The 26,106-nt window shown below is 51.8% G+C and overlaps 3 protein-coding genes across 12 annotated transcripts in view; 1 reads left to right on the forward strand and 2 right to left on the reverse strand.

The window, feature by feature from the left end:
* Positions 1–9,207, reverse strand: part of DDX54 (DEAD-box helicase 54) — a 26,591-nt gene extending 17,384 nt beyond the window's left edge. For 3 of the 4 annotated variants that reach the window (XM_054443761.2, XM_063647119.1, XM_063647118.1), the window contains exons 1-7: positions 9,016–9,189; positions 4,652–4,781; positions 3,654–3,724; positions 2,866–3,054; positions 2,700–2,749; positions 790–831; positions 578–673 (exon numbers count right to left, since the gene is read on the reverse strand). In XM_054443761.2, coding sequence (XP_054299736.1) covers positions 578–673; positions 790–831; positions 2,700–2,749; positions 2,866–3,054; positions 3,654–3,724; positions 4,652–4,781; positions 9,016–9,189 — 752 coding nt within the window. Of the gene's footprint in view, positions 1–577; positions 674–789; positions 832–2,699; positions 2,750–2,865; positions 3,055–3,653; positions 3,725–4,651; positions 4,782–9,015 lie in introns of all 4 variants that reach the window. The other variant, XM_054443760.2, reaches the window with a different exon arrangement.
* Positions 9,208–9,290: 83 nt separating this feature from the next.
* RITA1 (RBPJ interacting and tubulin associated 1) lies at positions 9,291–16,104 on the forward strand. 4 transcript variants are annotated; one of them, XM_054443764.2, is made up of 4 exons: positions 9,291–9,553; positions 9,919–10,050; positions 10,423–10,788; positions 15,045–16,104. In XM_054443764.2, exons 3-4 carry the CDS (start codon positions 10,487–10,489, stop codon positions 15,550–15,552), a joined length of 810 nt encoding a protein of 269 aa, XP_054299739.1. In that variant the 5' UTR covers positions 9,291–9,553; positions 9,919–10,050; positions 10,423–10,486; the 3' UTR covers positions 15,553–16,104. The 4 variants fall into 4 exon arrangements, with proteins under 4 accessions (XP_054299739.1, XP_054299741.1, XP_054299740.1 ...); XM_054443766.2 differs by having other exon boundaries at positions 9,294–9,755; XM_054443765.2 differs by lacking the exon at positions 9,919–10,050 and having other exon boundaries at positions 9,439–9,755.
* Positions 16,105–19,155: 3,051 nt separating this feature from the next.
* IQCD (IQ motif containing D) overlaps positions 19,156–26,106 on the reverse strand; it is a 43,638-nt gene continuing 36,687 nt past the window's right edge. For all 4 annotated transcript variants that reach the window (XM_054443775.2, XM_054443776.2, XM_054443778.2 and 1 more), the window contains 3 exons: positions 24,288–24,521; positions 21,237–21,308; positions 19,156–19,602 (listed from right to left, as the gene is read on the reverse strand). In XM_054443775.2, the coding sequence (XP_054299750.1) occupies positions 19,288–19,602; positions 21,237–21,308; positions 24,288–24,521 (621 nt within the window). In that variant the 3' untranslated portion in view covers positions 19,156–19,287. The remainder of the gene's footprint in view (positions 19,603–21,236; positions 21,309–24,287; positions 24,522–26,106) is intronic.

The raw sequence follows: 26,106 nt of genomic DNA on the forward strand, positions 1-26,106 counted from the left end.
AAAACCTCTTTGAAATCCCATGTTAGGGGCCGGGCGCTGTGGCTCGCGCCTGTAATCCCAGCACTTTGGGAGGCCGAGGCGGGTGGATCACCTGAGGTCAGGAGTTTAAGACCAGCCTGGCCAACATGGTGAAATCCCACCTCTACTAAAAATACAAAATTAGCTGGGCGTGGTAGCGCGTGCTTGTAAACCCAGCTACACAGGAGGCTTAGGCAGGAGAATCACTTGAACCCGGGAGGCGGAGGTTGCAATGAGCCAAGATCATGCCATTGCACTCCAGCCTGGGTGACAGAGCGAGATTCCGTCTCATAAATAAATAAATGAATAAATCCCATGTTAGATGTCCTATTATTCATTTCAATACTCCTGAAATGCAAAATTATAAATATTGGTCAGAGAGCCCCAGAGATGAGCTCCAGCACCACTTATGAGGAGGTCTGCAGCCCACATCTGGGGAGACACTGCTTCAATCTCGGCCACACAGGGCTCTCCCGGCAGAGCCTTCCCCTGGTTGACCCCTCTGCCTCTGCCTTCCCAGTTCAGACACAAGTGCTCAGGGCTGGACCTGCAGCCTTACCGGTCAGCTTCATCGAACACCACGTATTCCACACTCTGCAGCTTCAGGTTCATTTCCACAGCCACATGCACCAACCGTCCGGGCGTGGCAATAATTCTGGAAAAGGGTGCACAGGCCAGGTGACCCCAGGGCCAGGGCCACCACCACAGTTCTCCTACACCCCCACCACTGCAAAGGGACCTCAGGGAGTCATCCCCAATCCACAAACTCACATGTCAGGATTTTCATGCAGGGCTGCAAACTGGTCTTCCATCCTAGAGAGGAGAGAAGGGGTTAGCTTGATAGAACAGGTCTCTTTGGTTTCCCTTCCCATAACCAAATGTACAGGTGAGGCTGCACACCCCATCCAGGCAAGGAACACAGACCCGAGGCTTGGAACTGAGGAAAGGCCAGTGCTGAGGTATGAGGCAAAGGCATTGCCCTGACAAGAGATACAAGCTGAAATATGCAAAAGAATGGTTACAACAGAGTTCCTCCGAAGAGACGGGCTCAACTACAGACCTCAATTCACTCCTTCTGTTGTTCCAGATAGCAACAAAGCTGCCTTCCACCCACAGCGCCCCCAGCAACTAACCCTGGAACTACCAGCTCCAACTAGAACCCAGGTTCCCTGGATCTCTGTCAGCTCCCGTCCTTAAACCCTTTGGGCACAAATCCCTAATTTTAGTCCTCCCCTGAAGCACCCTTAGGATACCTGTAGGAGCCAGGATAGTCCTGGGCCAGGACTAGCCCAGGGAGGCCTTTCTGACAATCACAAACTTTAGAAAGAATAAATGACAATGGAGACAAAAGCACTGAAAAGCAAACTCTCCGAGAATCAAGAGTGTTAATAGCGGCATCCTTAAACTTTCTCCCTTAAAGGGGCTGCCCTTTAAGGGATAAACTGTGGGATAAGGCATGGAACGAGGCAGGAGACTGGATTCTGATCCCAGCTCTACTATGGGATCACTGCCTGACTCTAACCTGTCACTTCCTCATTTTGCTCATCTGTAAAACAGACATGGCACCTACTACCTAGGAAGGGTGGTAGATGAACATCAGGTGATACTACATCTTATGAATCTGAGCTATTACAAACATCCCTCGATTCCTATGCTTTCTGCTTTCAAACAGCCCACAGCCAGGCGTGGTGGCTTACGCCTGTAATCCCAACACTTTGGGAGGCCAAAGTGGCAGATCACTTGAGCCCAGGAGTTCGAGACCAGCCTGAGTAACATGGCGAGACCTCATCTCTACAAAAAATACAAAAAATTAGCTGGGCGTGGTGGTGCACACCTGTAGTGCCAGCTACTGGGGAGGCTGACGTGGGAGGATCACTTGAGCCCAGGAGGCTGAGGCTGCTGTGAGCTGTGATTGCGCCACTGTACCCCAGCCAGGGTGACACAGCAAGACCCTGTCTCAAATAAACTTTCAAAAACAAAACCAAGCCCATGATTATGCATATTAAAATAGATACACCTGTCTGTCCTGTGAGCTGACGATTCTATTTCAGGAGCATCAGAACTTCTGAGTGGCAGTGCTTCTGTGGGCAATTTATTTTAATATTTTATCGCATGATTTCCCTTGTAGGTTTTTTTCTTAAGCCAGTCAAATTTAGCAGTGAGGGGGGTTGTATACCAACTTTAATGACACTAATGTTGGTAAGTTCTACTAACCTGCTACCACTGGACCAGCCTTGTTGGGTTTTTTTTTCTTTTTTTTTTATTTTGAGATTGGAGTCTCGCTCTGTCGCCCAGGTTGGAGTGCAGTAATGCCATCTCGGCCCACTGCAACCTCCACCTCCCAGTTTCAAGTGATTCTCTTTTCTCAGCCTCCATTGTAGCTGGGATTATGGGCATGCGCCACCACGCCCAGCTAATTTTTGTATTTTTAGTAGAGACAGGGTTCCGCTATGTTGGTCAGGCTGGTCTCGAACTCCTGACCTCAGGGGATCTGCCCACCGCGGCCTCCCAGAGTGCTGGGATTACAGGCATGAGCCACTGGGCCCGGCCTTGTTGGGTTTTTTGAATGAGCACAGAAGCTGCTATTATTAAGCAACACAGCTTAAATCAAACTAATGTCCTGGAGACACAGAGATGTGCCTGCATGGTGGTGACATTGGCATGGGGTGCAGGGACCTTACCTGTCTCCACCCAGGATCAGGGCAGTCTTGAGGCCAGTGAACTTGCCTAGCTGAGAAGAGAAAGTGATTGAGAGAGGGCAGGGGTGAGATGACAGCACACTCGTGGCCTCTGTGTCCGGTCCCAAGTCAGCCCTCGCCTCCTGCCTCTCCCCAAGCCCAGACACACCTCCTTAGTGAACTTCAGGGTCTGCAGGGCCAGCTCTCGGGTGGGCGAGAGGATGAGGGCGCGGGCCCCAGTCTGGGCACTGTGGGTCTTGAGCCGCTCGAACATTGGGAGGAGGAAGCAGGCTGTCTTGCCACTGCCCGTCCGGGCCATGGCCACCACATCCTTGCCATCCAAGATCACCGGGATGGTCTGGAGAGGCACAAGCAGGGAAGGTCAAGGTCAGCTCCTCCCCAAACACCACGTGATCCAGAGCTTCAAGGCCCTGAGGAGTGAGCGTGCTATAGATCTCAGTGAATGGGCAGGCATCTGTCACCCAGCCCTGAGCCTATTCTTGCCCATTCTTTCAAAAGCCTGTTAGCATGCCTCCAAGGATGAGCGGCTCACTACCCCAATTCTTTCCATTGCTGGAACACCCTTCTTCGGCGGAGCCAGACTCTACCTCCCGTCTAGTCCTCCTTCTCAGAACCCCAGAGAAATGGCTTCCACTGGGCGAAATGTCTAAGAACAATAATCACAAGCCCCGGGTGATAATAGGTGGCTGGGAGCTGCCTGAGCTGAGGCTCAGCTGTGGGCAGCCTCCAGGAGGCTCAACTGGCAGAAAGGCCCAGAGTCTCTGCTCGGCTCGGCCCAACCTTCTCCACCTAGGAAATGCGCACACTAGCTGGGGCTTCAGCAGAGTAAAGGGGGCAGATGTGACAGGTGGGACAAGGGGTGGCTGTCAAGGGGCCAGAGAGGAGGGCCATGTCACTCCTCCCTGGCCCTCACCCGTCGACCGCCCCACCCCTCACCTTCCTCTGGATGGGCGTCGGCACCTTGTACCCCTTCTTCATGATGCCTTTGAACACCGGGTAGCTCAGGCCTGGGAGCGACATGAAACGGTCAGGGGGCCGAGGGAGTCCCCACAGCACCAACCCCAGAGAACTTTACAGGACAAATGACAGCTTCATCAAAAATAAACAGCAAGGGAAAAAAAAAAAAGCAATCAAGCAGAAACTGAAAGGTGAAATGAGACTTAGGAGACAGATCTGACTGGGGCACCTGAACCTTATCTGATTTTCTGATGTGAACCCACTCTTGATGTCATGAGACAGCAGAGATCTCTGAACACTAACGGGGTCTTAGATGACACTAAGAAGCTGTGCCTTCGTTTTAGGCGTGGTAAGGTCCTGCACCTCTCGTAAGTGTGTGTGGACACAATGAGGATGTCTGGAATGAACTTCAGAATCACCTGGGTGGTGGGGAGGGACTCTTGTCCCTCTTGGTGGTGAGGGCGTGGATGGGAGCTCACTTTGTTGCCCAAGCTGGACTTGAACTCCTGGCCTCAAGTGATCCTACCTCTGCCTCCCCAAACGCTTAAGATTACAGGCATGAGCCACCGCACCCAGCACTTATCTTGATATTTAAATCCTTGCTCCAGCTGCTACTGATTTGTAAAGAGTAAGAGAGTCAGGCTTTATTTCTGGCCAGCCAGGTGTCCCCACACCACCCACCCATTCCATCCTTTCCCTCCTTCTGAAATGCCCCTCTGCATGCAGTAAGTCCCCGACTGTCTTTGCCTGTTCCTGCATCTGCATTGCCTTTCCCCAGGCCTGTTCTAACTGCCCTCTCCTGTGTCAGGCCCGCTGCCCCGCTAGAAGGCCCTGAATGACTGGGAGACCAGATCTGCTACCCCAGTCTACCCAACCACAGCGCTGGGCCCAGAGTGGACATCAGTGATGGAGTGCAGAGGCGGGGTTGACCCCCCGCTGCCGCTCCCGCAAAGTCCCCGATGCCAAGTTGCACCCACCCATGGACTGGAAGCCTCCAGACTTCTTCTTCTTCTTGTTCTGGGCACGCACCATCTCCCGGGTGTCCGGCTCCACATCCGAGGTGCATTCTGAGGTGGGGAAGGTGGGCAGGGGTCTGCCAGGTCCCAGCTGGGAGGGAAGAACAGAGGCGGTGTCACTCCAGGCACAGTGGGACCACAGCAGGCAGGGAAGGGGGCTGTGCTGTTGCCTTTTCTCCCCCATTCAAGCCAATGATGCTTCTGCCAGATCACGTCACTTTTTTGCTAATAAGTTCTCCTTTGGCTGGGCCAGGACAGGACAGAAGTTTAGAGTGGGGTCTGCAGATAGACTGTCTCGGTTTGAATCCCAATCCCAAAAGTAAATACACTTTTTTTTTTTTTTTTAAGAGACAGGGTCTTACTCTGTCACCCAGGCTGGAGTATAGCGGTGCAGGCATGGCTCACTGCAGCCTTGAACTCCTAGGCTCAAGTGATTCTCCCACCTTAGACTTCTGAGTAGCTGGAACTACAGGCGTATACTACCACACCTGGCTAATTTTTTTATTTTGTATTTATTTATTTTTTTTGTAGAGATGAGGTCTTACTACATTGCCCAGGCTAGCCTTGAATTCCTGGCCTCAAGTATTCCTCCCTTCTTGGCCCCCCAAAGTGTTGGGATTACAGGCATGAATCACCACACCCAGCTCCTAAATACTTTAAAGAGTCAATCGAAATGCCTACTATGTGTGAAGTACTAGACTTTTCCAAGCTCTCCCGCCCCCTACCCCCACCCCATCAGCTGCCAACCAATCTCCTTTCTGATCTCTGGTCTGTCTCGTGCCTGGCCTCCTTTCTGCTCACCCAGGACCCACTTGTCCTGGCACAGCTAAATCCAATCCAGACACCACCTCTGGGGAACCTTCTTGGACTACAGGGCTGTCCCCTTTCTCTTAAAAATAGCATTTATGGCCAGGCGTGGTGGCTCACGCCTGTAATCCCAGCACTGGGAGGCTGAGATGGGTGGATCATTTGAGCCCAAGAGTTCCCAGACTAGCCTGAGCAACATGGTGAAACCCCATCTTTACCAAAAAAGAAAAAAAAAAAAGCATTTACAGAGCAGCAATTCATAAGAGTGGTTGAAACTTACAAGGTATCTACTATAAGCTAGGTGCTGCTCTGAGAATTATACAAATTAACCCACTTAATCCTCACAACAATCTGATGAAGTGGGTACTACTGTTCTGTCCATTTTACAGAGAAGGAAACTGAGGCACAGAGATAAAGTGACGTGCCCAAGGTCACACAGCCAGCAGGTGGTGGGTGGGGGATGTGAACCCTGGCTTCAGAGACTGTGTTCTTTTCACTGTGACCCTCTAAGATTGACTACAATCCTCTAGGGCAGAGCCATGGCCTGTCTTGAACAGTCTGTGAGTTTAGAACGGTTTTTACTTTTTAAAGGGTTGTAGAGAAGAAAAAGAAATCAAACAAAAAAGACAGTGATCTTATATGGCCCAACAAAACCTAAAAAAAAGATTTACCATCTGGCCTTTGATAGGTCTGCCAACCCCTGCTCTAGGTACATGAAAACAAGGTGCCTGGGACACACAGACGCCTGCAATAGCTACTGAATGTATGAACAGCGTGTCCTTTAGTCGTCTTCTTTTTTTTTTTGAGAGTCTCGTTCAGTCACCCAGGCTGGAGTGCAGTGGCAGGATCTTGGCTCACTGCAGCCTCCACCTTCTGGGTTCAAGCAATTCTCCTGCCTCAGCCTCCCAACTAGCTGGGACTACAGGCACGCGCCACCAGGCCCGGCTAATTTTTGTATTTTCAGTAGAGACAGGGTTTCACCATGTTGGCCAGGCTGGTCTCAAACTCCTGACCTCAAGTGATCCGCTCACCTTGGCCTCCCAAAGTGCTCGGATTATAGGCATGAGCCACCACGCCCAGCCTCCTTTAGTCTTTTCAACACTTTTTTTTTTTTGAGACAGAGTTTCACTCAGTCCCCCAGGTTGGAGTGCAGTGGGGCAATCACGGCTCACCTAGCTCAGGTGATCCTCCCACCTCAGCCTCCCAAGTAGCTGGGACTCTACAGGCACACACCACCATGCCCAGCTAATTTTTGTATTTTTTGTAGATGCAGAGTCTCGCCATGCATGTTGCCCAGGCTGGTCTCGAACTCCTGGCGTCAAGTAATCCTCACTCCTCGGACTCCCAAAGTGCCGGGATTACAGGCATGAGCCACGGCACCTGGCCAACAATCTATGAAACATATATAATCATTTACTTGCCTTCTACGGATGTGGAAACGGGCACAGAGAGGTTAAGCAACCTCTCCAATGTCCCACAGCCAGTGCAAGGTTGGGCCAAATTTGAACACAGGGCAGTGCCGTGAGAAGCCCTTGGTCTGAACTACACTTAGACTCCTCTTCTTTGGTAATAACCACCTCTGCCCGCCTGTGCTGTTCATTACCTTTAGAAGTTTCTCTACATTTGTTGAGCACCTACTGTGTGCCAGGCACTGGCTAGGCTGGAAGATGAGAGAGGGATGGTGGGATGAGGTCTCTTCTAGTTCCTGCCTTGGAGTGTGATCCTTTCTCTTCATATAAATGCCCACTTACTCATCTCCTTGCCCTGAGCCTACCTGGTGCCAGGCACCCGCTGGGAGCAGGACTGTGGAAAATAATGGGCACAGCCCTTCTGCCCCATTGGTGCTCACACCCATCCCCTCATGTGCATACACGTGGCATTCAGTAATGGAAACGGCACAGGCCTTGGAATCAGACAGTCCCAAGTTTGAATCTCCTGGCTCTTGTACTCACAAGCTGTGAGGTCTTGGTCAAGCTTCTTTCTCTCTTTTTTTGTAAAGACGGGATCTCCCTTTTTTTTTTTTTTTTTTTTCTTTTTTTGGAGACAGAGTCTTGCTCTGTTGCTTATGATGGAGTGCAGTTGTGTAGCCACAGCTCACTGTACTCTCCGCCGCCCAGGTTCAAGTGATCCTCCCACATCGCCTCTCCAGGAGCTGGGACCACAGGTGGGCGCCACCAAGCCAGGCTAATTTTTTTTTTTTGAGACAGAGTCTTGCTCTGTCACCCAGGCTGGAGTGCAGTGGTGCAATATCGGCTCACTGCAACCTCTGCCTCCCAGTTTCAAGCGATTCTCCTGCCTCAGCCTCCCGAGTAGCTGGGATTACAGGCACATGCCACCATACCAGACTATTTTTGTATTTTTAGTAAAGACAGGGTTTCACCATGTTGGCCAGGCTGGTCTTGAACTCCCGACCTCAGGTGATCCGCCTGCCTCAGCCTCCTAAAGTGCTGGGATTACAGGCGTGAGCCACCGCGGCCATCCTAATTTTTTAATTTTTTGTAGAGACGGGGTCTCCCTATGTTGCCCAGGCTGATCTTGAACTCCTGACCTCAAGCAATCCTCCCACCTCAGCCTCCCTAAGTGCTGGGTTTACAAGCGTGTAGCCACTACACCAGGCCTTTGACTATTTCTTAACCCTCTAGGCCTCAGTTTCCTCCTGTGGAAAAATGAAGATGGCAGTTGCTGGTGGTGGTAGCACAGCGTCGGTGTGAGGATTAAATAATAAGGTTCGTACAGCTCTTAGCATGGAGCCTGGCACATAGTAAACGGTCAACAAACACAAACTGGCCGGGCTCAGTTAACGCCTGTTAATCCCAACACTTTGGGAAGCAGAAGTCGGAGGACTGCTTGAGGCCAGGAGTTCGAGACCAGCCTGGGCAACATAGGGAGACCCCCGTCTCTACAAAAAATTTAAAAATTACCCGGGCGTGGTGGCACGTGTCTGTGGTCCCAGCTACCGGAGAGGCTGACGTGGGAGGATCGCTTGAGCCCAGGAGGCGGAGGCTGTAGCAAGCCGTAGCTACACAACTGCACTCCCGCATGAGCAACAGAGCAAGACTCTGTCTCAAAAAAAATTTTTTAAATTAGTTTCCCAGAGGTTTGGGGGCGTCACACTGTCTCAAGCCACGCAGTCCGGACTCCCCTTAATTCAATCTCCCAAGAACGCTCCAAACTCTCAAAGTCAGCTCTTTTGCACCCGCACTTTTCAATGGGCGAAAGGGAGCCAGGATCCGCCCCACGAGCAGGAGGCAGCCAATGAGAGACGCGCGACCAAAATCCGGCAAGAAGGCCCGCAGGCCCCAGCCCCGGGATCCCAAGGCTCTGGCCGCGGAACCCTGAGCCTGACAAGCCCCGAGACACGTGCTCAGGACGGCGGTCCCAAGACCGGTCCTCGGGCCGGCAGCCTCCCTCCCCACCCTCTGTGGAGCCCACTCCCCAGTTGGGGAAACTGAGGCCTCGGGGCGCTGCCCGGAGCCGGGTCTCGGGCCCCAACATGCGTCCCAGCCCCACGCGCCTACCTTCCGGGCCCGGGCGTCATCTTCTGCCTGGATCTCAAACTCGCCGTCCTCTGAGTCGCTGCCGCGGGCCTGGGAGGCCGCGCCTCGGCGCTTCCGGAGCCCTTTTTTCTTCCTCCACTGGGCCATGGCAGCTCGCGACCGAGGTCCGGCCGCCGGGCGCTTGCCGGCCGCCATTCGGGCCGCGTGCTGGGAACGCAGAAGGGGGCGTGGCCTGAGGAGCGCACCAACTGCGTGGGGGGGAGGTGCGGTGACCACGTGACCTCGGCTGCGCTTTCGCCAGTGCCTGCGGCCCTCGGCGGCCTAGTACACACGCCCCTGAGTGAGTGGCACCAGAGGCCCCTCTCTATGTTTGGGAACCTCCTGGGCCTCAGGAGCGTGGCGCCCGCCCCTGGGCGGACTCCCCCAATCCGAGGGCGCGAATGGTCCAGGCCGCGTTCGCAGTGCTGCTGGCTGCGCCCTGATTGCTGGGTGCTAGGTGCTGGGTTCTGGGTTTCTGGATGCGCGGGCCGCTCACACGTAGCCTCTGCTGGCTCCTCGGGTGAGTCCGTCCGCGCGCGGTGCCCCGGGACGGCCTAGGCTGCCGGGGGTCCGGGGCCCCAGGCATTCCGGGCTGCAGATTGACGGGGATCCCGGATGCACCGCGCGCCCCCGCGCCCTCACCGACGGGTGCAGACCTGGTGGGAAGAAGGTGCGGGGAGGGGTCCCTGAGGATCCCGATGCCTACGAGCCAAGATGCTCGGGTAGGAGAACAACTCAAAAATGCAGGGACCTCGAGCACTTTTTAATCGGGTCATTGATTTGGGAGTCGCAGAATGTGGGGCGGTGGGGGCGGCGGTGATCTCCCGATAGCAGTGTAGCCAAGTACACAAGCTCTGGACTCAGATTTCACTTCCACCGTTTTAGCTTTATAGGTGTGACCTACACATGTGACTTCACCTCAGTTTTGTGATCCGTAAAATGGACAAATTAGAAGCTACTTCACAGTGCTGTTGAGAGGATTAAGTGAAACAATGCTTGTAAAGCTCTTTGCAGGAGGTAGGCATGGGATCCACGCTGGCTGTCATTGCCCCCACCCCATCAGTACACATAGGATATAGGAAAGTGCCTGTCTCCCCTATCACCATAGTGTGTTTTCTGGTTGGTGCCTAAATAGGCACAGGTGTCATCTCTCCTTCACCCCCAGAGTCATTCTATAAATAATTGCCAGTAGCCCCCCTTTCACCACCATTATGACAACTAAAAAAAAGCCAAAGAAATTTCCAAAATGCCCCCTGAAGTTGACAGCTCCCCTTTGAGAGACTGGTTGAGAGAGAACTAAACCCTTGGGATGAGAACTTCAGACACTATCGGTCTTCCTCCATTAGCACTGCTGTGGCTCAGGGGTGCTACTCTGACCTCCTCTCACAGGGAGCCTCGGAAATAGGGCCTGGCCGGCAGAGCACACCTGCTGTCACCAGGGACCACAGGCAGCATGAAGACCCCCGTGGAGCTGGCCGTCAGTGGGATGCAGACCCTCCACCTTCAGCACCGCTGCCGAGGTGGCTACCGGGTCAAGGCCAGGACGTCATATGTGGATGAGACTCTGTTTGGCAGCCCAGCAGGCACCCGGCCTCCCCCACCAGACTTCGACCCACCCTGGGTGGAGAAGGCTAACAGAACCAGAGGCGTGGGCAAGGAGGCATCGAAGGCCTTGGGGGCAAAGGGGGGCTGTGAGACCACCCCCTCAAGGGGCAGCACCCCGACCCTCACACCAAGGAAGAAGAACAAATACAGGTAATGGGGTAGGGAGATGCAAATCCTGTACTCAGTGCAGCCACCTGGATTCCAGTTACAGCTCTGGTGTTCACCTGCTCTGTGACCTTGGGCAAGCATCTTGACCTCTCTGAGCCAGTTTACTCATGTGGAAAATAGGACCAATTATTCCTACCTAGGGGGATTGTTGATGGATTAAATGAGAGAGGGGTCTGCAGTGCTTCGCACAGTAACCTAATACTTAGAAAGCTGTCAATAAATGGTAGTGTTGATGGTTGTGATGGTGAACTCCCTATCCCCAAATGTCACAAACTGGGTATCTGAGGCCCAGAGGAGTCAGCTGATGCATAAGATCACAGAGAAATTTGCATAAGGTTATTAATATTAATGTGATCGATCCTTGACATGACATAGATGTGGTGTTTCTGAAGTCATTTTGAAAATGGGTTTTGGCCAGGTGGGGCAGCTCATGCCTGTAATCCCAGAACGTTTGGAGGTTGAGGTGGGATCACTTGAGCTCGGCAGTTTGAGACCAGCCTGGGCAGCATGGTGAAACTGTGTCTCTATAAAAAATGCAAAAATTAGCCAAGTGTGGTGGTGTGCGCCTGTACTCCCAGCTACCCAGGAGGCTGAGGTGGGAGGATCGCTTGAGCCCAGGAGGCAGAGATTGCAATGAGGCGAGATCACGCCACTGTACTCCAGCCTGAGTGACAGAGTGAGACCCTGTCTCAAAAAAAAAAAAAATTGAAAATGGGTCTTGCTGCATTTTTATGAACAAGTTAGAAAAATAGGAACTAATGCAAATTGTTATTGTTGTTAATTAATTAGATTAGAATTAGATTATTTGAACTGTTTCAGATTAATATCAGCCTGGAGGGAGGTGTCTAATGGTGAGCCACAGGGCTCTGTCCTGTTTATTGTTATCAGTGGTTTGGACAAAGACACAGAAGATTAGCACAGTAGTTGGCTAGGGCCACCATGACAAAATACTACAGACTGGGTGGCTTAAACAACACAATTTTTTTTTTTGAGATGGAGTCTCGCTCTGTTGCCCAGGCTGGAGTGCAGTGGCATGATCTTGGCTCACCACAACCTCCACCTCCCGGGTTCAAGCGACTCTCCTGCCTCAGTCTCCTGAGTAGCTGGGACTACAGGCACACACCACCATGCCTGACTAATTTTTTTTTTTTTTTTTTGAGACGGAGTTTCACTCTTGTTGCCCAGGCTGGAGTGCAGTGGAGCCATCTCAGCTAACGCGAACCTCTGCCTCCCAGGTTCAAGTGATTCTCCTGCCTCACCTTCCCTGGTAGCTGGGATTACGCCACCATGCCTGGCTAATTTTGTATTTTTAGTAGAGACGGGGTTTCTCCATGTTGGTCAGGCTGATCGTGAACTCCCGACCAGGTGATCCACCTGCCTTGGCCTCCCGAAGTGCTGGGATTACAAGCATGAGCCACTGCGCCTGGCCACAACACAAGTTTATTTTGTCACAGTCTGGAGGCTGGAAGCCCAAGATCAAGGTGTTGGCAGGTTTGGTTTCTCCTGAGGCCTCTCTCTCCTTGGCTTGCAGTTGGCCACATTCTCACAGTGTCATCATAGGGCCTTTTCTCATTTTTTTTTAATCCTTCAATTACATGCAAGGGCCTTTTCTGTATATACACACACCCCTGGTGTCTCTTCCTCTCATAAGGACACCAGTTCTATTGGATTAGGATCCCCTGCCCTTATAACGTTATTTAGCCTTAGTTACCTTTTTTTTTTTTTTTTTTTTTTTTTTTTGAGACGGAGTCTGGCTCTGTCGCCCAGGCTGGAGTGCAGTGGCACCATCTCAGATCACTGCAGCCTCCACCTCCCGGGTTCAAGGAATTCTTCTGCCTCAGCCTCCCGAGTAGCTGGCATTACAGGTGAGCGCCACCATGCCCGGCTAATTTTTGTATTTTTAGTAGAGACAGGGTTTCACTGTGTTGGCCAGGCTGGTCTCGAACTCCTGAGCTCAAGTGGTTCTCCCACCTCTGCTTTCCAAAGTGCTGGAATTACAGGTGTGAGTCACCATGTCTGGCCAGCCTTAATTACCTTTAATTAATCTAAATAATTAAGGCCAAGTGTAGAGACATTTGGGGTTAGGGCTTCAACATATGAATTTGGGTGGGCACAATTCAGTCCATAAGAACTGGCCAACTAAATTTAGGGTTCATTCTGAGCCACAGGGACATATTTCAGTGAGAGAAATGAAATGAGAATGGGAATGATGCCTATTATAAAAACAAGAATCAGTTATTGCCAGTTCTGTAGACAAGGCAGGGTCAGGTGGAGATTAGCAACACTGATACCTACAACATGGCTGAAAACACTGAGGTAAAGATAGGTTGCATTAACGGAAGTATGGTGTCCATGAAAAGGGAGGTGACAACTCCCTGCTCACCTGGAGGATGGAATTTTCTTCTGGATGCCAACAGGTAGAGGGTGTCAAGTGAGGGGTTGCATAAGAGGTAGAGAAGTTATTGAGCAAAAACCTTGGCACCAGACATATGCAGGCATTAGCCAATGTGGTTTGAGCAGCTAAACCAAGTGGCAAAAGGTTGCCCCTTCAAAGACTTGCAGTTTGGGGATAGAAGCACTTTCAATCCTGGCCAAAACTGTGGGCGTGGAATCTTGCAGGTATGCCATGAATATCTGTTGAATAAAAAAAAAAAAAAATAGGCCAGGCAGGCTAACTCAGGCCTGTAGTCCCAGCACTTTGGGAGGCTGAGGTGGGAGGATCGCTTGAGCTCAGGAGTTTGAGACCAGCCTGGGCAACATAGTGAGATCCCTGTCTCTACAAAAAATAAAATATTAGCAGGGCATAGTGGTGCATACCTGTAGTCACAGCTACTCTGGAGGCTGAAGTGAGAGGATTACTTGAGCTCAGGAGTTCGCAGCTGCAGTGAGCTATGATTGCGCCACTGCACTCCAGCCTGGGTGACAAAGCAAGACCCTGTCTCTTTAAAAAAAAAAAAAAAAAAAAAAAAAAAAAAAGGGCCAGGCGCAGTGACTCTTGCCTGTAATCCCAGCACTTTGGGAGGCTGAGGTGGGTGGATCACGAGGTCAGGAATTCAAGACCAGCCTGGCCAACATGGTGAAACCCCGTCTCTACTAAAAATACAAAAATTAGCCGGGCATGGTGGCACACGCCTGTAATCCTGCCTACTCAGGAGGCTGAGGCAGGAGAATCGCTTGAACTCAGGAGGCAGAGGTTGCAGTGAGCTGAGATCGCACTACTGCACTCCAGCCTGGGTGACAGGGCAAGACTCCGTCTCAGAAAAAAAAAAAAGAAAAAGAAAGAAAAGAAAATGGGCACAGTGGCTCACTCCTGTAATCCTAACACTTTGGGAGGTTAAGGCAGGGGGTTGCTTGAGTTCAGGAATTCAAGACCAGCCTGGGCAACATAAATCTGATCTCTCCTAAAAATCAAAAACAAAAAAATTAGCTGGGCTTGGTGGCACTGTACCCGTAGTCCCAGCTATTAGGGAGGCTGAGGTGAGAGGACTGCTTGGGCCCAGGAATTTGAGGCTGCCGTGATCTGTGACTGTGCCACTACACTCCACTTGAACAACAGAGTGAGACCAAGTCTCGCAAAGAAAAGAAAAAGTGGAGGCTATAAAGACTAAGGTTATACTAATTGTGACTCTCGATTGCAAGTGACAGAAAACTTATTCAAACTGGCTTCCCCAGCAGAAGGCATTTGGGGCTCCTGTAACAGGGGCTCAAACTGTGGCTGGAAATGTCTGTCTCCACCTTAGTGCTGCTTTTCCCCGCATGCCCTTCAATCTCCAGTAGGAAAGAGATGGCCACAGCTGCTTTGGGCTGACATCCTATCAGCTTAGCAAGAAGTAAAGTCAGGTGGCAGAAAGACATCTCTTTCCTAATAGTTTCTGTAAAGGACCTAAGGCAGATTCTGATTGGACAGGCTTGGGACATCTGGCCATTCCTGAACCAATCCATGTGTCCAGGAGGATGGAATATGCAAATTGTCCAGGCCTGGGGCACGTGTCTGGGAATGGGGTCAGGATGCAGGGGCAGTGGATGTTTCCCAGGGAGAATCAGCGGAGACCGGGGGCAGTGGTGCCTCAGAAGGCTGTGGCCTCGCTGTAGGTTTCAGACTGGGAGACAGGGACTCCTGGGATCTGCAGGTAACCCTCCTCTGCTGCTGCCAGTGTCTGGGGATGGGTGGGAGAGCTGTTAAAGTTTTGAGGGGTTGTTCATCCCCCAGCTCATGGCGTTTATCTTCCCTTTGCCAGACAGATCAGCCACACCCCGTCTTACTGTGATGAGTCGCTGTTTGGCTCCCGATCTGAAGGCGCCAGCTTCGGGGCCCCGCGGATGGCGAAGGGGGATGCCGCAAAGCTCCGTGCTCTCTTGTGGACGCCACCAGCTACCCCCAGGGGTAGCCACTCGCCTCGCCCTAGGGAAGCCCCACTGCGAGCCATTCACCCAGCTGGTTCCTCCAAGACAGAGCCGGGGGCGGCGGCAGACTCCCAGAAGTTATCCATGGACGGGTTACACTCTTCACACCCCCCGAGACGGGGACTTTCCCATTCCCTCACCCACCTGAATGTCCCCAGCACTGGTCATCCAGCCACCAGTGCCCCCCACACAAATGGGCCTCAGGATCTCAGGCCTTCCACGTCAGGGGTGACCTTCCGGAGCCCCCTGCTGACTTCCAGGGCTCGCTCAGTTAGCATTTCAGTGCCGTCTACCCCACGACGAGGTGGGGCCACCCAGAAACCAAAGCCCCCTTGGAAATGATACTCTTTCATCAGGGTTGCCTATGGGGCCACAGCAACAGGTATGGCCCCTTGCCAGGGTAGGAGGACATTCATCACCCAGGGAACCCCAGGTATTAAAGAAGCCCCTGTGGGGGGCAGACAGACATAGCAGGGGTGGGCAGTGCCTCCCTTTATCCTGACAATCTCTAGTTGATTCTTGCCTTTTTCTCCCAATTGCGGATTTGGGGGCCACCTCTAAGATGCCTCTCTCCAGCCCTGTCTCAACCATACTCCAAATTAGTGCCAACCTGGGGGCCTGGCACCTCCCACATCATCCATTGTCTTGCTGCCAAGTGCGAATAAACAGTGTGATTGCCAACCTGGAGGGTCCCCTCTTCTCCGTTCAAGCCAAGCTTCCTGCTCAGGATTAGTTTCCAACTGAGTCTGCAAGCCCTAGAGGAGTTTTCCCAGGCTGTGTGTGAAGCCTGGGGAACACAACGGCAACTGGGAGATTTGTGAGTGAACACTGTTTCATCTTAATATGCTTCTGTATTTATTTTCATGTACTAAATAGATCAGCTCATCAAAGCCATGAATGTCGCTTTTTTCTCCCCCTTAGGGTAAAGGCCATTGTTAGGACTGAGTTGATTTAAATAACAAAGTTAAATACAACAGATAGTACAAGGATGTGGCAGACAACATGACAGTGGTGAGTGGGTGACTGAAGTTTGGGAACCTGGGGCTTCAGGAAGCGCTGGACTCTTCCTCCCATCGACTTCTGGCTAATGCCACTAACTTGTGGTTGGCTGACTCTTCCTTAGCTCAGAATACAGACAATAGTATTTTTTTAGTTCTGTTTTTAAGTTTGTTTGTGTGTGTGTGTATGTGTTAAGGTGGGAAATAAAACACAATGGCTAGGACTTTGCCAAGTGGAGGGTCCGAGAAAGCCAGACAGTGACACGTGCGTCTGCAGAGCACTTAGGATGCAGCCCAGGACTTAGGAAAAGCAGCAAAGCTTTTGCGCAGATGGAATTGCACCCAGATTGGGCAGTGTGGGCTGGGCTCTGGGCCTCTCCTTGCCCCCCTCTTCCTGTAAGGCACCTCCAGGAGGCACCAGGATTCTAGGGAGTCCAGTTGGAAGCCACATCATCTGGTTGGTACGTCTGCCTTGGGGCAGGGAAGAGTGGACACTGCTGGGGAGGGAGACCTGCAGTGCCCAGGACCGGTGACACACAGAAACGCCTGTGGAGTCAGGCAGGTCAGCTGCGCTCTCATGCAAACATGCTTTGTTTTTTGTTTGTTTGTTTTTGGTGTTTCTTTTTTTTTGTTTTGTTTTGTTTTTTAAGACACGGGGCCTCGTTTCCTTGCCCAGCCTGGAGTGCAGTGGTGCGATCATAGCTCACTGCTGACTTGACCTCCCGGCTCAAGCGATCCTCCCCCTCAGCCTCCTGAGTGGCTGGGACTACATGCATGCGCCACCATGCCTGGCTAACTTCTTTTAAAAGTTTTTTTGGACCGGGCGCGGGGGCTCATGCCTGTGATCCCAGCACTTTAGGAGGCTGAGGCGAGCAGATCACGAGGTCAGGAGATCGAGACCATCCTGGCTAACACAGTGAAACCCTGTCTCTACTAAAAATACAAAAAATTAGCTGGGCGTGGTGGCGGGCACCTGTAGTCCCAGCTACATGGGAGGCTGAGGCAGGAGAATGGCGTGAACCCAGGAGGCGGAGCTTGCAGTGAGCCGAGATCACGCCACTGCACTCCAGCCTGGGCGACAGAGCGAGACTCCGTCTGAAAAAAAAAAAAAATTTTGTAGAGAGGGATTTCATTCCTTCCAGTAAGAAACAAGAAAAAAGGGAAAAAAAAGAGACACAAGTCTCACTGTGTTGTCCAGGCTGGTCTCAAACTCCTGGCCTGAAGTGATCCTGCCACTTCAGCCTCCCAAAGTGCTGAGATTACAGGTGTGAGCCACCTTGCCCAGCTGCAACGTGTATTTTAAACATATAGAATGTTTAAGCTTCCTGGAACTTTCACAAACAATTAGTTACTCACGCCCACCTCAGTTTTTCCTGAAACATCCATCTCTCTTTTGCCTTCCCATCTTCCCCTTTGTTTCCACAAACATAGGCCAGAAATAACCTCTCTTTCCTGGCTGGGCATGGTGACTCACGCCTGTAATCCCAGCACTTTAGGAGGCCAAGGTGGGTGGATTACTTGAGGTCAGGAGCTTGAGACTAGCCTGGTAAACATGGCAAAACGCTGTTTCTACTAAAAATACAAAAATTAGCCAGGCATGATGGTGCATGCCTGTAATCCCAGCTACTTGGGAGGCTGAGGCAGGAGAATCGCTTGAACCCAGGAGGCAGAGGCAGTAGTAAGCTGAGATCCAACCAGAGCACTCCAGCCTGAGCAACAGAGCAAGACTCTGTCTAAAAAAAAAAAAAAAAAAAAAAAAAAAAAAACCTCTTTCCTCCCAGCTACAGTAAAATCTGGCAATAGCCCAAGGTGACACTAAAGGGTAACGGACACCAGGCTGTGGTGTATGTAAGGCAGTTGGGGGTGGTGAGGACGGGGGCAACTTACTTTACCATCTAATGGGGGCTGCTGCTGCTGAGCCTTAGAAGATATGCAGACCTGGGGTATCTGGATGATTAGATTTTTTTCCAGAAAAGGGAGAGTGTTGGATTTCTACATGGTAGCCCTCAGTTTTTTAAATGCCGACAAATAATTTAAAGATAATTGTTCAGGCCGGGTGTGATGGCTCATGCCCGTAATCCCAGCACTTTGGGAGGCCCAGGCAGGAGGATCACTTGAGGCCAGGAGTTCAAGACCAGCCTGGGCAACATAGTGAGACCCTGTCTCTACCTACCTTTTTTTTTTTTCTTTTTTTTGAGACAGGGTCTTGCTGTGTCACTCAGGCAGGAGTGCAATGGCACAATCTCAGCTCGCTGCAATCTCGACCCTCCCAGACTCAAGTGATCCTCCTACCTCAGCCTCCCAAGTAGCTGGGACTACCGGCGTGTGCCACCATGCCTGGCTAATTTTTTAATTTTGTGTAGAGACAAAAAATAAAACATGGGGTTTTGCCATGTTTCCCAAGCTGGTCTCAAACTCCTGAGCTCAAGTGATCTGCCTGCCTCAGCCTCCCAAAGTGCTGCGATTAGAGGTGTGAGTAACCACTCCTGGCCTAAAAATTTTTTACATTAAAAAAAAAAAGTTGTTTTAAATAATTCAGCTCCCTGGAATGTGAGGCTGAGGGCTGCTGTGACCTCAGGACTCCCTCTGAGCTTTCACACTGCTGGAGCAGGGGAAGTTGCAGGCAAATTTATCCCAGAACAGGGTTAGGGGTAGCCTGAAACCTGAGGCCCCGCTCCTCCTGGAGTTCCCTGCCTGCTTCTTTGCCCTCTATGGGCAGTTGTGACCCACACCCCGCTGCCCTGGTGAGTGATGTGTCCATCATGGCCATGGCAGCTTCCGGGCTGCAGCTGGGGTCTGGTTTCCCACTAAGGCTGAAGTAAGGAACCATAATCTCTGGGCTGACACCCCAGGCTGCACGCTCCTCGTGGAAACACCATCTGTGAGCTGGACACACACAGCCCACAGCCCTGGGTAAAGAGATTTATTGGTAGAGCGTTCCCTTCAATGTGGCTTCAAATACTTTTTAATTTATTAAATAAAAACATCATGAAAGCCGTGAATTTAGTGCTCTCCATCCCGGGGCTTCCTGGCCTGGTCTCTGGAAGGATAAGGGCCAGGAGCGGGCTGGGTGGAGAGCTCATTTCTTGCCCTTGCCCTTCTCCTTGCCTTTCTGCTTGCCCTTCTCCTTGTCCTTCGCTTTGCCCTTGCCCCGCTTCTTCTTGGATCTGAGCAGGGAACGCACCAGATAGCCCTTCCATAGGGCCTGGATGAGTGTGGCCGCCCGTACCATGCGCACCATCTCCTGCTCTGCCTCCATCCTTTTCTTGGAGTTGATCTCCCGCTCTTCCCGGATCTGCGCAAACTCTCCCACAAGCACTTTGTGCCTCCGCCTCAGCTCCTCCAGCGAGATCTTCTCTTCCCTGTGAACAGCGTCCAGATCCTCCAACTCCTCCTGGGGTGAGGGGTGGGGCTGGTGTCACCACACATAGAGTGCCTCCTCCCACCCTCCTCCCTGAGGCCCCCCCTACCCTTCCCAAATGGTCTTCTGCCCCAGCAATGCCCCTAAGCTAAGCTGTTCAGCATCTCTCGGTCCCAGTGACATAGATGGGGAGAGGGGATGGGCTCCATCCTAGCTCTAGGAAGGATCCAACCGAAATAATTTCAGGAACAGGAAAAGAACATGGGCTTGTGAGTTGGGCAGACTTAGTTTTAAGTCCCAGCTCTGCCACACCTCAACTGACTTCACCTTTCAGGCCTTCGTTTTTCCTCATCTGAAACATGGGGACGATTCCAAAGCCAGGGGCTGTTTCTAGGATTAAATGACCCGATGGACACAATGTACTGGACGTGATGCCAGGCACACAGTGGGGACACAAGAAATGGAGGCTGCTGCCATGAAAGCAGTCTGTTCCACAAGACACCAGAGGAGAAGGAACTTTCTCAGGCCTCAAATGGAGTCCCAGAGTTCTTCCTTATGTCTAACCATAGCCTCTCCTGCTGTCATTTACACCTGTTTTCCTTCCTTCCACTGATGTTTTCCCAGCATCTACAAAAAGCAGAGCACTGCCAGAGGACACAGAGCTGGGTGGACAAAGTCCCTGCCCGCAACCAACCCACAACCCTCATGGGACCCAGAGAAATGAGAGCCCCAGCCTGCAAAGCTCCCCTCTCCAGGCCCTGATGGTTGCCCAGGACAAGGTTCTGACTTGCCCTTCTCTGAAGAGCACACCTGGCTTTGGCTCACTCCAGCTCATATTACCTCCAGCGCTCCCCAGTCCTCCCTGGCCCCTGGGTTGGAGCCATGGGCCACCAATGTTATCCCAGTGCTGGGTGAAGGGTTTGGGGGTGTCTCGATTTGAAGGTTACCACCCCCTGAGCACTTCCTCCAGGCCAGACCCTGTGCTGGGCACACACACTTGCAGCCATGGTGTCTCACCGAATCCCCGCCATGGTCCCAAAATAGGAATTACTGCCTCTGCTAATCAGATGCAGAAACGGGCTTGGGAAGGTCAAGTACCTTGCTTAAGGCCACACAGCTGGCACATCTCAGGTGCTCAATAAAAACTGGCTGAGTGACTGAGTGACGCAGTGGAGGCAGGCTCCCATCTGAGTCTGTGGGAAGGAGCCCCACCTTGTAGGGGTGCTGGCAGGAGCCCATCCAGAGGAGTATGGGATGTGGACACTAGATGGAGCCATGATCATTAGGCCCAGTGTCAGGCCCTTCTAGCCAGTCGCTTTTTTTTTTTTTTTTTTTTTTTAATTAATAGAGACGGAGTCTTGCTCTGTTGCCCCGGCCGGTCTTGAATTACTGAGCTCAAGCGATCCACCCACCTCAGCCTCCCAACGTGCTGGGATTACAGGCATGAGCCACCGCACCTGGCCTTGCAGCTTCTGGCTCTTTTCTTTCCTACCTCTCACTCTGCCCCCGGCTGGACAAACCCTTTAAACAAAGGGAAGTGCTCCCTGCAGAGAGGCTCAGAAGTTTGCCCACTCCATGGACCATCCCAAGGCTACTCTTCCCATTCATCCCATTCCTAGAAGGTCTTGGGAAAAGCATGCGAGAGAGACTTATTCAGCGACAAATACCTGCTTCTCACCCATCTCTGTATCATATTTCTGGATCCAGTTCTCGATTTCCGTTTCCACTTTATATTTCTTCTAGAAAAGATCCAATTTGTCATTGTTTGATGGAATATATTAACAATCAACAGCACTGAGCACTCTCTGCATCACTAGGCTCTGTGGCAGGTGCTTGACATGCCTCGCCTATTGAATCCGCGCAAGGAGGTTCCCTTTTCTCCATTTCACAGGGGAGGGAACTGAGGCTCAGACATGCTATCTTACTTGCCCAAGGTGACAGAGCTAATGGGTGGCAGAGCCTGAATTTGAAGCCAGCAGCCTGATTCCAGGACATCCTAGGCAGAGAAAGCAGCAGGTGCAAAAACCCTGAGGTAGGAACAAGCTTGTGCTGTTTAAAGGACAGAAATCAGCCTGGCATGGTGGCTTACGCCTGTAATCCCAGCACTTTGGGAGGCTGAGGCAGGCGGGTCACTTGAGGCCAGGAGTTTGAGACCAGCCTGGCCAACATGCCAAAACCCCATCTCTACTAAAGATACAAAAATTAGCCAGGCATGGTGATGCACACCTGTAATCTCAGCTACTCGGGAGGCTGAGGCAGGCGAATTGCTTGAACCCAGGAGGCAGAGGTTGCAGTGAGCTGAGATCATGCCACCACACTCCAGCCTGGGTGACAGAGCAAGACTGTCTCAAAAAATAAAAATTAAAAAAAATTAAAGGACAAAAATCAAGCCAGTGTGACTGGAAGGGAGTGGCGAGGAGGAAAGTGGTCCCCAACAAGGTCCGAGGAAAAGGCTGTGTCACAGAGGGAGTGTCAGCAAGAGGAGGCTGTATTCTCAGGAAAGGGTGAGGTGAAGCCACTGGGTGATTTAGATGCAGTGGAGGGACATGATCTAATCTTGTTTTTAAAAGATTATTTCTACCATAAAAAGCAATGAAGCACTGATCCATGCTACAACATGGGTGAACCTTGAAAACACGGTGCTAAGTAAGACATGCCAGACACAACGGCCACAGAAGATTCCATTCATATTAAGTGTCCAGAATAGGTGAATCCACAGAGACAGAAAGCACATTAGTGATTGCCAGGGACAGGGGGAATAAGGGAATGGGGAGTAACTTCTTAATGGATATGGAGTTTTATTTTGAGGTGATGATGTTTTGGAACTAGATAGAAGTGGTGGAAGTGGGGGTGGCACAACGTTGTGAATATACTAAATGCCACTGAATTGCTCATTTTAAAATGGTTTTATATTATGTAAGTTTCACCTAAATTAAAAATAAGCAGGCTGGGCCAGTGGCTCATCCCAACCATTTGGGAGGCCGCGGTGGGAACGGGAGAATTGCTTGAGGCCACAAGTTCTAGACCAGCCTGGGCAACATAGCAAAACCCTGTCTCCACAAAAAATAATACTTTTTTTTTTTCTTTTGAGATGGAGTTTCGCTCTGTCACCCAGGCTGGAGTGCAGTGGTGTGATCTCGGTTCACCGCAACCCCCGCCTCCTGAGTTCAAGCAATTCTCATGCCTCAACCTCCCAAGTAGCTGGGATTACAGGTGCATGCCACCACGCCTGGCTAATTTTGTATTTTTAGTAGAGACAGGGTTTCGCCACACTGGCCAGGCTGGTCTCGAACTCCTGACCTCAGGAGATCTGTCCGCCTTGGCCTCCCAAAGTGCTGGGATTACAGGCGTGAGCCACTGCGCCCAGCCAATAATAATAATTTGTAATTAGCCAGACGTGGTGACATGCCCCAGCTACCCATAAGGGCTGAGATGGGAGGATCGCTTGAGCCCAGGAGTTGGAGGCTGAAATGAGCTATGATCACGCCACTGCACTCTGGCATGGGTGACAGAGTGAGACCCCATCTCAAAAATAAATAAATAAATAAATACATAAATAAATAAACCCCTTAATCCTACAGAGCATGAGCGCTTAGCTTGGGCACCATGGGTAGGCCGGCTTCAGGGGGACTGGGCTCCCTGGGGAACTGTCCACTAGGATGTGTAAGTTCATCTGTCCCTTCTTTCTGGGGGAGAAGCCCGTGGCTTCCATCAGATGCTCAAGAGTGTGACACTAAGAGACTGGAGACAAGTATTAAAAAGGATGCCTTTTACGAGGAAAGAGATTTGGAAGTTGGGTGTGTGCTAGGCCTAGGTCTTGGCTGAGATGATGAAGGAGAAGGCAAATGAAGGTTTTGGGGTGTTTTTTAAGAGACAAGGTTTCACTCTGTTGACCTGGCTGGAATGCAGTGGCGCAGTCATAGTTCATTGCAGCCTCCAAACTCCTGGGCTAAAGTGATCCTCCTGCCTCAGCCTCCCAAGTAGCTGGGACTATAGGCACACATCACAGCACCTGACTAATTTATCTTTTATTCTTTGTACAGACAGGGTCTTGCTGTTGCCCAGGCTGGAGTGCAGTGGTGCAATCACAGCTCACTGCAGCCTCCGCCTCCTGGGTTCAAGCGATGCTCCCACCTCAGCCTCCCAAAGTGTTGGGATTACAGGCATGAGCCACCTTACCCGGTCAGAAATGATATTTATTGAATACTTACTATGCACCAGCTCTCTCACTACCATCTCATGTAATTCTCATGTAACAACCATTAAGACCAACGTTAGCATTTTCATTTCCGAGGTGTGAAATCGGCAGCTGGGCAGGAGTTGAGTAATTTGCCTGAGCTTTACATGCTACTTCTTCATTCCTTTGCACGGCACCCAGCCTCTGACGATATGGGTATTATCCCTGTGGGGTCTGAGGAGTTGGGGAACTTGCCCAAGGTCACAAAGCTGGCATGCAGCAATGCTGGGACAGGATCCCGGTTTCTCTGTCCCCTGTCCCCAGGCCTGTGTGCTGCCCCTTCCTGCCTCCCAGGAGACACTGGCTTGGATTTGGGCCTTCCCTGCTCCTGTGCCCTTCCCCTCCACCAAGCCACTTCCTGAGTAGCTGGTGCAGTCCTGCCCTGCCCAACACTGCTGGACCTCCAGGAGTGATGGAACAGTCCCACCCATCCCCCCCACCAGGGGCCCCATTGGCCCATCCTCCCCGCTTCCCGGGGCACCTTCCTCAGCGCCTGCTCCGCCTCCCGGTTCTCCATGACCAGGTTGTAAAACTGTGACTGCAGCTGCAGGATCTCCTGCTGGATCTTGGCCACCCTGGCCTGTGATGCCCGGAAATCGGCCTTCTGCTGCTTCTCAGCCTCCTGCTTAGTGCGAAGGAGGCTGTTCTCTGAGAACTTGAGCACCTGGTGCAGGTGGTTTTTCAGTTCTTGGATCACAAAGTTCTCCTTTTCCACCTGAGCCAGGAAGAGAAAAGACTCTGTTAATACCTCCATGCCCAGCCGGGCACAGTGGCTCACGCCTGTAATCCCAACATTTAGGGAGGCTGAGGTGGGCGGGTCACCTGAGGTCAGGAGTTTGAGACCAGCTTGGCCAACACGATGAAATCCCGTCTCTTCTAAAAATACAAAAATTAGCTGGGCGTGGTGGTGCATGCCTGTAATCCCAGCTACTCGGGAGGCTGAGGCAGGAGAATCGCTTGAATATGGGAAGTAGAGGTTGCAGTGAGAGGAGATATCACACCACTGCACTTTAACTTGGGTGACAGAGTGCGATTCCATCTCAAAAAAAAAAAAACTCTCCATATCCACTGACAGTCACCAGAGGCTGGCACCACTGCATCCTCCCTCGGGGCCAGGCATGCCAACTGGGTTATATCTCTCTAATCACACCCCCAACCCCACAATGGAGGTCAGGGACAGCCTGATTACAGACAAGACAACTGAGGCTCAAGGAGGTGGCTTCATCTGTCTGGGGTTGCCCAGCTGAACTGGGGCCTGAAGCCAGGTTTGTCTGACCTCGAGCCCACGTTCTTGGCCACTACTTTCTATTTCCTTGCACGAGTGAAGGGTACAAGCTTGTTGGATTGAGGCCACAGGGGAGGACTGGGACAGCGGCGATGCTTCTCCTGGGGACACAGCAGGGGAGGCCCAGCTGGCAGAGACACTTAGTGGGGTGCATGAAGGTGTGCGATGAACACAGGCTGCAGGGATTGCCACTGGGCTCTTTCTTGAGGGCCCATGCCTGGCTTGTCCCCTGCCTTGGGTGGATTCTAGAACAGGAATGGGGGTGGAGGATGAGACAGTTTTGTAAAGAAGCTCTCAAGGCTTCTCACATACACTAGAGTCTCCCTCTGAGCACAGTGGTGCTATGGCTGCTCACGCCACCATCTTGGGCTTGGGTCAGCTGGCAGCAGGCCCGCCGGGCATCTGCTCACTTCCTGCACACTGGGGGCAGGGAGGCAGTGCCTTTGGGGCAAGCCCATCCTGCAGGCAAGGCTTTAGGCACCAGGCGCTGGGAATATGATCGGCAGTCAGAGCTCTCCTTGTAGACTCCCCACACGTGCCTGATTGGTGTCTCCCCTCACTGTACCCTGAGGTTCAGTGACATGAAACTTACCCACCTGGCAAAAATGGCATTTGACCCCAGGTCAGTCCAAGGTGAAGCCCCAAGCTGGTTCTAGCACCCGAATGAGACCAGCAGGGCCAACTGTGTCCCTCTGCCTATTCCTAGATGATGCCCCTCCCACCTTATTAGTAACCTCCCTGCCCGAGGGCTCAACAGCCCGTCCTCTGTCCACTCAGCAAGTATGCATCATGCCCCTCTTTTGGACAGGCTCACTGGGGACACAGTGGCAGGCTGAAGGAGACAAGGTCCCCCTTTTCTTGTGGAGGAGCCAGACCCCTCAAGACCACACAAATCACACACAGATATGTTATCCACAAAGTCGGGTGAATGTTATCCACAAAGTCAGGTGAATGCTTTAAAGGACAAATTCAGTGAGAAGTGTCCAACCCAGCACCAGGGAGGGGGCTAGTGAAT

This window comes from Pongo pygmaeus, chromosome 10 (genome assembly GCF_028885625.2).
Source record: "Pongo pygmaeus isolate AG05252 chromosome 10, NHGRI_mPonPyg2-v2.0_pri, whole genome shotgun sequence".
NCBI lineage: Eukaryota > Metazoa > Chordata > Mammalia > Primates > Hominidae > Pongo > Pongo pygmaeus.